Raw genomic sequence first — 12,839 nt, forward strand, 5'->3', positions numbered from 1 at the left:
TCCTTTAGTCTAAGCCCGGCTTAAATATGTGCATCTCACTGGATGCCACCCTCTTGCCAAACGTTGTGGATTTCAACAAGATATCAAGTTCAAGCAACTTCAAGTGGCAATCTATTGCAATATTCCAAGTAGGAAGCTGGAAAGTCCAACTTTTCAATGTAAATGGAATGCAGCATTACTATAGGATGCTTCAACAATGAACATTGTGTCTTAACTTTTTTCATTTCAACACTGTTTGCTGCCATCTCAAAACCTCCAAAATAAAATAGTTTGTCAATGGCAACCCCTGTAGAGCTAGCACGTACATGCGATTTCTCTCTAACGCTATGCAAAATGAAATTCTTGAAAGCCAAGAGTGCAGTTTGTCTGTCCAGAGGTGTTCATCTGTTGGAGTCCATGTGCCCATATCCATGAAGAGGAGAACGTTCATTGCAGTCAGAGGTACGGTCCTATTGCTGAAGGAGAACGACCGACCCAGTGAGTCAACACTTTCCCGGCAGTTTGATTGAAGCGAAAGTGATCGTTCTCAGCAGTTTGTCCAGATGCTTTATGAATCTTGTAAATTGAGGGTGAGGTAACTGATGCTCCTCTGGTCCAAAGTTCACATTGTGTCGTTTTCAGAACCAAATTATACCCCATAACAAACTGAACGGCAATGCAGCAGTGGCACACAGTAAAGAAAGCCAAAGGACAAGAAGTGTACAGCAAACCCAGACTGACGGAATACCACGTAAAGGAACCAAAAAAAGATATAAATTTGTGCTTCTTTAGATTCACATTGTCATAGTCCTAGAAGTTTCAATCGGAGTCTGTTTGTCTTTTCCGTAGCTCAACACTTTCCAATACATCATATACATGTGCATGTACAGGTCCATTCAGGTCATCAGTAACTTCGTGACCACTCGTTTCGCTTATTCATTCCTGCTTACCTGATTCCTTGCAATCTTAACGTCTTAAGGAAATTGCATCTCCATGCACTTGAGTCTGTGGAAAAAAGTAGTTCATTTGGGGAAAGGACATCCTTGTCACTCTTTCAGCCATCTGTTCATCCTGTAAGCCCTCCGTCATCTTTGGTAACAGTTGACACTTTGGTGTGTCAGATACATACACAAGGGGGAAAAGGGGCGGTTGAGGTGAAGGTGTCGAGACATATGGACAGAAAAGCTCAACATTAACTGAGGCTATGTTTATATAAAACATAAAAGGTGCCACATAGCAGGTAAAAGCTCAATAAGTGATGACAAAAGATGATACTAAAGAAAAAGTAGACATGAATCGTAAGAAGTGTTGTGAAGTCAGGACAGAGTACGTGAGAAGCTGGAAACACAGGAGGAAATGAGGAAGGCGGGAAGGGTGGTCACATGTCAGGGCAGTTCTTATTGCTGCCGCGGGGGGCGTTCTACGCTGGCGGTGTGTGCTCGGGGGTATCTATATCATCTAAGGAGGAACGTCAGGCAGATGGTGCCGAGCAGCTGGACGATCACAGGGAGAAAGTGGAGACTCTGGTGTGTCCCAGACAGAACTGCTGTAAACAGAAAGACAAACACTCTATTACACTCTTTATACTACAACTTCGTTATTTCCCTTCATTTTGCCACTTTGTGTTGACGGAACAGTGGAAAGGGGACAAGAAAGTATTGTGGAAGCTAGTGGGATTTAAACCCGCATCTTTAACATGAGCATCACGGCTCCAGAAGAACACAGTATTGCTGAAAATTTGCTCCTTGCTAGATCAGGTGCGTTTCATTGAAGTTCCTACATTGCTTTTAATTGAAGGTATATACATTTCGAGCAGTCCTCTCATTCCCTTGGGAATCGAACCCATGACCTTGCAATTGAGTTACATGGATGCTTTCAATAATAAAGCCTCCATATGAAAACTTTTGTTTGGCAAGGTTTGAAAATCTTCCTAAAATTTAGTAAAAGTTGGCCAAAGCATTTCCAAGACATATCTTCACTTCTGATTGGAATTTTGTCACATTTGTTGGTGTGTTACAGGAAAAATACATTTGATACATTTATAGTTGAATGCAACAATTCATTTCTGTGGAACCAGTAGCTTTTTTTTTTTTTTTTTTTTAAGTATTATATGTGGGAAGTACTAATACCGACAATCAAAAATTCACAAAAATTCGTAGCAAAAAAAAGTAGCAAAAATGTGGCAACTTTGTACCCCTAAAAGGTTTATAGTAGTAGGTAATAGAACCAATATGCACCCTTTAAGGACATATAAGGTGCAAAATTGTCCTTTTGAGGGTACTGCCCTAGTGACAAGTTACTGTACCCCTAAAGGTACAAGTTTTGCAAAAGGATTTGACAGTGGATGTGACCTATGACTTACATTTTGTACAAAGCAAGAGCTGCACATCATGAGATGTGACTTTTTAAAGCCTAAAGCATTGCAAGTCTAATTCCAAGCATCCAAAATGGGGAAATGCACTTTGATACCTTGCTCATAAACAGCTTCTGTAAAGAAAAACACCTCTTAATCTTAACCACACAATAGATGCCGGGTCAGAATCCTTTGAGAATGGAAGCATGCAGGTATGTGGGATGCTGTTATAAATGGTTTCTTTTTCCTGCCGAGCTTTTGGCACAAAGAAGCACGGGACACTGAAATAATGGATCGGACGGATGGGGTTACAGCGGCTGGCATCATCGCCTGACTGAACCGGAGGCCGTAAGCGGTAATATCTATGAGCTACGGAAGACGGATGACCTGCATGAGGACAATTACAAGTCATTATGTCTCAGAGGTAATGTTGAGTAATATCTTTCGGCACAGCTCACAGGAAATGGCCTCAGAAGATGATGAGGTCTGGACGAAACGAAACATGCTTGTAGCGTTATTGAAAAAGCAGCGACTCCAATCACAACACACATACAGGTTTAATTATGCATGCAATCTGCCAACAAAATGGGTTTAATAAATAAAGAGCAGGTATTGTTTAAAAAAATCAATATGAATTTATATCAAGGATTTTTTTGGCTAGCAGGAAATCAATATATTCATAATAAAGCTTTTTATTCTTCCTTTTCAATATAGAACGAGATTGTGTGAGCCGTGACATCTCTCTCAAGGACCTTTGAAGGAGGCGGGTGATTTTGTGAGTGGGCTGTGTGTGTGTGTGTGTGTGTGTGTGTGTGTGTGTGTGTGTGTGTGTGTGTGTGTGTGTGTGTGTGTGTGTGTAGACAGGCTGCATATCCACCTGTGTATCTTTACTTCTAAATAATAGGCCTATTGTTATAACATAAAATCAGAGATATAGGGAAATTAGTTATTAAAGTGCATACAAACTGATCTATCAACAGTCAGTGCCACCGTAACAAGATTTAGGGCCCTATTTTAACGATCTGAAACGCAAGTGTCAAAGCGCAAAGCGCAAGTAACTTTGTGGGCGGGTCTTGGCGCTGTTGCTATTTTCCCGGCTGGATAAATGACTCTTGCGCCAGGCGCAAATCTAAAATGGGTTGGTCTGAAGTAGCTTCATTATTCATAGGTGTGGTTGTGGGCGTAACGTGAAATAAACCAATCAGAGCGTCATCTCACATTCCCTTTAAGAGCAGACGCGCTTGTTCTAAAGCGGATTCCTATTGTAACGGCGGATTTGCCAGGCGCGCGCCAGGAGCGGTTCACAGCCAAGGAGAGCAACGCTCTCGTCAGGGACGTTGGGGATGGAGAAACCCACCCAAATTAACTTCGGTTAAAAAGGCGTATGATAATTTGGGTAAATGTGTAAGCTAGATGTATGCTTTTATCTATCTATCTATCTATCTATCTATCTATCTATCTATCTATCTATCTATCTATCTATCTATCTATCTATCTATCTATCTATCTATCTATCTATCTATCTATCTATCTATCTATCTATCTATCTATCTATCTATCGTAATAATGTAGGCTATGATTTGCAAAAATGAAAACTGCTGCTTCTGTGTAGATGAGAGAATCAAAGTGCATTCGCGTTGTGCACACGCTACATTGATTATGGCCAAGCATGCGCCCTTAAAATAGCATATTAATAACATGCGCAACGCGCCACTGACTTTAAACCATTTTTTCCTGGTGTAGCGCAATTGTTTTCTAAACCTGCAAAATAGCATGAAGGAACGTTTGCGCTGGAACACGCCTCCTCTTTGCGCTGAACCGCCCCCGGGAGCGCAAGTTCATTCCCTAGTTTAGCGACGTGCTTCTGTGGAGGGAAAAGCGCGCTTTGCGCGGGTGCAAAATAGGAATGATACATGCGTCGGTGTACAAAGTCAATTGCGCTGGGTGCAAGATAGGGCCCTTAATGTTTGTGTGTGTGTGTGTTTTGTGGGGCCTTTAGATTTCTAATTCTGATTCAACAGGTCACCTTCGCCTCGAATCGCACATACTTTTTTCTCTCTCATTCTATACCCGCTCACCCTTTCCACCCTACAGCCAAATCCCAGTCATGGTGTGATTTATGGGGACGCAGTAACACATGGGACGCCAGAGCCAATCATCATTCATCTCTAAAGAAGGAACAGCTCACGGTTGAGCTCCCGTGGGAGGCCAGAGGAGAGCAGAAGAGACGCGGGTCATTCCTAAAATGCAGTACGTTTTCATGTCTTAAAGGGATAGTTCACCCTCAGGCCATCCATGATGTAGGTGTCTTGTTCTTCAGTAGAACAGTAAAGAAGATTTTAAGCTGAAACCATGCTCCTTGGTGATTCATATAATGCTAGTCAATGGTTACCGTCAAAATAAACATATACAGGCAAAAAAAAATTATTAAAAGTATCTCCTGACGATACATCGAGGTCTTATGAGGCAAAACGATCGGTCTGTGCAAGAAGCAGAACATTATTTACAACATTATTACCTGTAACCCAGAGCCTCGGCAAACGGTCCTGAGCACGTTCATGGCAGCCTGGAGCACAAGCTTCCTGTCACATAATCACATATGCGCATTGGGAATCTGTGAAAAGTCAATCTTCCTGATTGAGATCACGCAAGCGAACATAATCTTAATTTTAACTATAGGTTGCGGCCCTCAGGATAAGCGAAATTAAGTACCATTTTGATTAACAATACAACGCACGTCGTCCTCCTCTGTTGTAAATAAACACAGCGTCAGCTCACGTGTGTTTGCTCCCGCACATGCGTTATGATGCGATAGGAAGCTCGCACTCTAGACTGCCATGAACGCTGTGGATTACAGAGTATAATGTTGTAAATAATGTTCAGTTTCTTGCACAGACTGATCGTTTCGCTTCATAAGACCTCAATAGCCCTTTCGCAACTAGCCACCAGGGTGATTCCCCGAAAACTAAATGTTAGATAGAACTGTTATTCAAAGAAAGTAGACAGTGTACGAAAAAGTATTAACATTTGCCTTGTGGTTGATGAGCGAAAGCCAGTAATGTATCGCCAGGAGCCACAAGTATTAATTTTGTTTTATGTTTTATTGTCTATCAAAGTGAGGGAAGCCATTGACTTGCATTACATGAATCACCAAGGACCACGGTTTCACCTAAAAATCTTCTTTTCAATTTTGGGTAAACTATCCCTTTAAGATGAAAATCATATAATAGGCAAAGTACTCGGATGACCTACTTCTTCTGGCGAGATTCTGAAGTGTGCATTTGATGGACACTTTACTATCCCATGAGGCCACGGGAGAAGATTTGTGAATGGCAGTGAAGCAAATGGTAGGTCACATGACAGTGACTACATGGCAAATGTAGTACGTCCGGATTTCATTCATACTACACACATTCATTCAATATACAACATACTTTTTTTAGCAGTCGCAGAGTAATTATTTAAAATAAGTACATACTCGAGAGAGTGTGCGGTTTTGTAAAGTAAAGTAAAGATTTGTAAAGATTTTTAAATTGGCTTTTGGATTATTGCAGAAAATAAGCTCTATGACCAACAAACATTTATGATTTTTTGCCCCACATATTGTTAATCTTCAAAAATGAGCGCCACGTTTATGAATTTTGGAGCCTAAATACAATCGGCAGAAGTAAAAGGGTTAAAGTATAAAATATTTATTATGATTATAAAAACAATGCGGCTGTGAAAGCAGACTTTTGAGTTTTCCTGTTCGGATGATGACGTTTAATGTCCCCGACAGCCTCTGCCATTTCGACACTTGTTGGCATCCACCGTTTTGAAGACAACTAAAAGCTTTAAAAATCACGAGAGGGTAATACTGATGTATTTTATGTCGTAGAATAAAAATATCTTGAGCTTGTGTTAACCACAGACCTTATTTCAGGCATTTAACCAAAGCCCGTTCAAAAACCCATTGACTTCAGGAGGATGGAACCGTAAGTGCTAAAATGCTAACTCATTTCTGTATTTTGCTGTACAAAAATACAGCATCCCTGCAGAACTCTGTTATTAATTCTGTTTTGTGGTATTAGTTGGTTTGTCTTGCTTGGAAATTTTAAGTGAGAAAACCGGCCAATTTTTAGCAATTTATTCCCATCCTTTTAGGCATCCATCCTATTAATCGAGGACAGTAAATAATCAATCATGTTGAAAGGATCTCAAACAGAACAGACCCTAGAAAACATCAAAGAAGAGCAGAGTTTCATTGATGAATGCACAGTTCCTCTACAGTAAAGCCTCATGGGTCAGACACAGAGCCTGCTAGCTAGCAGCACACACACACACACACACACACACACACACACACAGCTTTTCCTGAACAAACAACAGCTATCAGCAATCCGTGCGGTTGAGAGCTGGAATATTCTCTCTGTGAGGGAGCTTTCACAATGATTGATCTTAATCATTAATTTGGCTCTTTTGTTCTGCCCTGCGGTGCGCCTCACGCAGCTCACGATACACTTTCCTGTGTGTAAGCACAGCTCAGCACCTGTGGGCGGCATGAACAGGTTTAACTGCGTGGGCTGCACTCGGCCTGTATGTGTGTGTGTGTGTGATATAACACCAGTGTTCATGCCGACCCAGGTACGGAGGAGAGAGCAGGGCTGTACGCTTCCAGAGACTAAGGTATAAGCTTACATTAAAACTTGAAATAATAATGGAGCTTTTTTTTTTTTTTTTCACTTACCATGACAGGTTTCTGATGTGTTTAACACTTTAAAATTGGAAAAATATCAAGCTGGTGCTGTAGGCTTGTGGATTGGTATATGGAAATGTCCGTACATATTACTGTCAGGAGAAACTAATGCCTAGCGGGAGTGCACATGCTTTGGCGTGTCGCACAGTGGTGCCTGCATGTAGGCGAATCGGTTTCGGGTCATTTTCCCAATTATTTGTGGGATAATTATTGTTTTGTTAATGTTTTTGGCATTGATGGAAAGAAAAAAAAAACAGCTTGCTTTAAAACCAAACACAACTACCAATCAGCGGTGTTGAAAGTGGACTAAATTGAATTATAGACCTCGTTAGACTGAATGAACATTCAAGTGCTAATGCTCACTTACATGCCTTTCAGCAAATAAGTTGAGATTAAGTTGTGTCACCTAATTATATTCATGATGACAATCTTCTTAACTTTTCAGATGTCTCAGTCCCATTTAAAGTAAATCCACCATAAAAATAATGCTAATAAAAAGAGAAAATACACAGTTTATTGTGTGGTATACACAGGATTGTTAAAGGTTGATCTATTATTTAATAAAAAAAAAGTTAATATGCTAAATTCAGCTGTTTATTAAAAGATCACACTGCATGTGTGACAAAGAATTGAGATGTTGCTCTGAAGTGTGAGAACATCTGGCAAATTAAACCGTTAGACTGGAAAGGAAACAATTAAATAAAACCTTTCTGAATGTATATGAAGATAATCTAAAATAACTAGTAAACTGTGTAATTTCTTAACAACTGGCACCACCAAACAGAAGTACAAAAATAATGTTTTCAGACAGGTTTCAACACAAAACACACACACACACACACAATGGGATTTTGTGTTTTATGAGAACTCTTGACATCCCAATATTACATTACACTAATAAGAATGAGATATTTAGCATTATGGTAATGAGAACTGCAGGGTGAAATATGGAGAATATGAATATTTTCTTAAAGCAAAATATGTTTTATTCCCTTTCTCTTGATTTTTGGTATGAAATATGACAAGTGCAAGACAGTAACATTGAACATCTTTGCTCTCTACAAGGAAGGCCAAATTAACAATCTTTAACAATCTCTTCAGTCTTTTATTCCGTTCATCATCCATATATAATAATCTAGTCATATTCATATATGCTTATTTGCTTATATTCATTTTTACTTTACTTTTATATTGATATTTTACATATATATTGGTTTTGTCTACAGTATATGTCTCTGAAGTTTTAGTAGGCATAATATTTTTAGTAGGCATAATGCTATAAAGGGAAATGTTGAAGTTTCATTCTTTCTTCCGGTAGCAGGGAGAGCTTGTCTCTGCTGGAGTGTCTGTATTATCTTCAAGGTTAGCTGATAAGGAGCCGCTGCCATGGACACTGAATGCTATAAAGGGGGTGTTTTGATACTGGATGCTTTGGAACATTTGACACAACACTTGAGGTGGCTGTTAGATTTCTTCTATCTATCTATCTATCTATCTATCTATCTATCTATCTATCTATCTATCTATCTATCTATCTATCTATCTATCTATCTATCTATCTATCTATCTATCTATCTATCTATCTATCTATCTATCTATCTATCTATCTATCTATCTATCTATCTCTCTCTCTCTCTCTCTCTCTCTCTCTCTCTCTCTCTCTCTCTCTATCTATCTATCTATCACAAAAAATAAGAAATTGCATTTTTATCAAATAAAATAAAGCCCATAATTTTAGCAAGAATTTTTTGCAATGTGACATTATTTACATGACCATTAAACACATTTCCAACCCTAAGTCTCATTAGGTCTTATTTTTTTGTGTGTGAACCAAATTCAGTGATACAGGAATGTTTGGTGATATAAAAATACAATACCACAATAATAGACTCAATAATGTGTTCAAAAGTTGGTGTCAGAAAGATTTTTTTTTTCTTGAAAGAAATTTGTATTTTTATTCAAGAAGATAATAAAATTATCAAGAAATGACAGTAAAGACTTTAACATTAGCCCATTTCACACATATAGTCTTTACTGGTAAATTACCGTTAAGAGATCCTGTGTGAACAGGACCTTTTCAAAAATGTCAATTTCCCGGTATGAGAAGTTGAAACATTACCAGTAAATTACTGGTGTGATGCTGTGTGCGGACAAAGAATGAAGACACTTTCATGTCTTTAGAGAAAACAATGTCATTTTATGAAAAATTGTCTGACAGACTGCAACTGAAGTCGAGGATTCCACGGGGAAAAGTGAAGGAAGAGGTATAGTTACAGCATAAGTGAAGGAAGAGGGGCACAGAGCCTATTTTCAGATGTATCCATATGCTGTAACTATACCTCATCAGACATGACTTTTCACTGGGGCACAGCAATGCTGCGTCTCAATTCGCCTACTTGTACTACGCCCTAAAAGTGCACTCTATTTGTGAAGAAAGTACATACTTTTGAGTGTGTAGCAGAAGAGCAGACAAGCTTTGGGGCATACTATCAGGACATATAAGCGTCTTTAACGGTTGCTCTCTCTCGCTTAGTTACACGCATCCTGTCACGTAAACTGGCCTGTCAATCATCTTGTCAAAGATAAAATCCTCCGCATGTCATTTAATTTAATTTCCTACTGTATTGATGAGAAACGCAGAAGCACGTTGATCTGCCAGTCACGGGTCTTTCATGCGGAGACTCTCCATGCATTTATGTTATATAAGTTAATGGCCAAACGGGCCTTCATAAAAGTTCTCGTTGTTGTTGTTGCAGATGAAATATAACATGGATAACATTACATCAATATTTTTTATCAGCTTAAATTGATTATTAGTCACTCAAACCCCTTCATCTAAACCTCTCTACTTAACCGTCGGTTGCGCACATCCACCATGTTTGTATTTTTCTGAACACTTTTATCTCTTGTTTGTATTTCTGAACTGGATCCTCCTCCAAAGAGCAATGGGTTGTGGGCAATATTAACTGTAATAGTGAGCACGAATCCACACTTCGAAAATCGTATTCCACCGGAAATAGTAGACCATCCGGAGACTTCTGGCATACTCTTTTCAACATACTATGCTTTTGGACGCACTTATTTTAATCTCACATATTGTTTAGGATGGATATTATGGACATTGAGACGCAGGGGAAAAATTTACTGGGACTCATGCCCCAGTAAAAAGAGTCTAGTGACATCCCTGATTTTTACTGTTTTTTATGTCAACATGCGCTAGACGAATATCTGACTGTTGCAGCGCATCTCACGCTCAAGACCCTGCATAACTGCAATACTACAATAACTATAATGCGTCTGGCGTTTTTTAAGAGTGTGATTATGCCTGTCACACAGAAGAAGAAAAAAAATAACTCAAATGAAACTAAAGCACTTCTCTTCATCCAGGTCGATGAAGAAATTGGCTCAGCATTTAAAAGTAATTTCCGAAGATTGACACCACAGAGTTTACCCGTATTCTGGTACTGATGTGTGAATGGGATCATAGCGGTAAAAAGACATAACGCTGTTGCTTGTGTGAACAGCATATATGTGACCCTGGATCACAAAACCAGTCACAAGTCGCACGGGTATATTTGTGGCAATAGCCAACAATACATTGTATGGGTCAAAATTATCGATTTTTCTTTTATGCCAAAAATCATTAGGATATTAAGTAAAGATCATGTTCCATGAAGATATTTTATACATTTCCAACCGTAAATATATAAAACATGTATTTGTGTGAGTGAATGCAGCACAATCGTGAATATAAATGGAGAACTTTAAAGGAGATTTTCTCAATGTTTTGATTTTTTTTGCACCCTCAGATTCCAGATTTTCAAATAGTTGTATCTCTGCCAAATATTGTCCTAACCTAACAAACCATACATCAATGAAAAGCTTATTTATTCAGCTTTCATATGATGTATAATTCTCAATTTCAAAAAATTGACCCAAGTGACTGGTTTTGTAGTTCATGGTCACATTTGTGCATTAACCAGTAAAGTCGTTCTAGTCATTTTACAGTAAATTGAATGCTGTGTGAAAGGGGCTATATATATATTAGGCAGCACAACTGTTTTCAACATTGTTAATTAATAATAAATGTGTCTTAAGTAACAAATCAGCTGGAGTAATTATACTGAAAATTAGGCTTTGCATCATAGGAATAAATTACATTTTAAAATATATTCAAATAGAAAAAAAAATATTTCACAATATTACTGTTTTTACTGTATATTTGATAAAAGGAAAGCCTTGGTGAGCATAAGAGACCTATATGTATCTAATTTCTTTTAAAACACTTTAGACACTTTAGTTTAGGGTCCAATTCTCACTATTAACTAGTTGTTTATTAGCATCTATATTACTAGGATATTGGCTGTTTATTAGTACTTATAAAGCACATATTAATGCCTTGTTCTGCTATATTCTACATCCCTTAATCCTACCCAATGCCTTAACAACTACCTAACTAACTATAAATAAGTGGTAATTAGTAGTTTATTGAGGAAAAAGTCTTAGTTAATAGTTAGATAATAGTGAGAATGGGACCCTAATCTAAAGTGTGACCAAAAAATCTTACCGACCATTATAAGTATGCCCATGCATAACATGCATATATAGCATAATTATATATTTTTATATATATATTTTTTTTTTTATTTATATATTTTTTTTATATAAATAAGGTATATTTTCCTTCATTACAGTAATGAGCATGATATTTTATCAGTTCATCGGGTGAGTATTGAGGGGGATGGTGTTCTGGACAGCTGCCCTGTCTCTCTCTCTCAGAGTCTGGCGCTGGGCCTTTTCCTGTCTGTGTGCATGCATTCATACCCATCCTGTGCCAAGATCAGCATTCAGGAGGAGACCCGAGGCCTGCCACACCATCAGAGGGCTGCACGAGGTGAGAAGAAGCCAAGGCTGTCAGACCCGGGCCCCGGGCCCCTGTGCCTGAGCCCCTGCAGCCCACAACAGCTGCCTCCACCAGTGCGTTCTTCCATCACAAACACTCATCTCTCCTGTCCACAGTCTGGACACTTCTCACTGACATTTCATTTCTAAAACCTTCCTTTTCTAACCGAGTTATAGGAGTCACCCTCGTGTCATTTCGTTTGATATTCTGTCTGTATTATTAAAAACTCAAAGAAAAAAAGCATTGTCCACTTTCAGGTCGTGGTCATGTGTGTCAACTGTCAAGTAAACATAATAACATATTTTAAATTATTAGTAATATTCTAACATTAACAATTAAGCAACTAATGTTTTCTTGATTATCCAATCATCTTTTTTTTTTTTTTTTTTTTTTTTGAAAAATCATGTTAAAATGTGAGTATCAAATATGATGCAACAGGCTTTTGAGGAACATTACTTATCTCTCAATCATCATTGAATTGCATTGCATTATGTTTTACCTCCACAATAAAAACTGTTATATTGCTTTACAGATCTCATTGATTTACAAGCTATCAGAATCTCATCTTACTTTTTGATCATATAAATATGAGAAACCGCACCACATTTTTGCTCAGTTTTGGCCTCTGAAATTTTTTTGATGTTTTTTCCTTGAGGATGAGCTCTATATTCTCACTATATAGTAATATATGAGCCATTAAAGTCTGATGTATCAAATATGATACTCAACAAAAAACACAAACTTAAAAAAATGAAAAAAAGATTTTATCTAAAGGTTAATTTCTGAACTGTTAAAAAAATTATTTGTATGACTATTATTTAATATGTCAGGCGTTACAGGGTTAACAGCTGCTGAGTCAGTGTGATTCG

The 12,839-nt window shown here is 38.2% G+C and overlaps 1 protein-coding gene across 1 annotated transcript in view; it reads right to left on the reverse strand.

The window, feature by feature from the left end:
- Positions 1-1,433: 1,433 nt before the first annotated feature.
- Positions 1,434-12,839, reverse strand: part of mdga1 (MAM domain containing glycosylphosphatidylinositol anchor 1) — a gene marked incomplete at both ends in the record, with an annotated part of 207,953 nt that continues 196,547 nt past the window's right edge. Inside the window, one exon of the mRNA XM_081350154.1 lies at positions 1,434-1,525. Coding sequence (XP_081206280.1) covers positions 1,434-1,525 — 92 coding nt within the window. The remainder of the gene's footprint in view (positions 1,526-12,839) is intronic.

This window comes from Scardinius erythrophthalmus (genome assembly GCF_964197995.2).
Source record: "Scardinius erythrophthalmus genome assembly, chromosome: 21".
NCBI classification, from domain to species: domain Eukaryota; kingdom Metazoa; phylum Chordata; class Actinopteri; order Cypriniformes; family Leuciscidae; genus Scardinius; species Scardinius erythrophthalmus.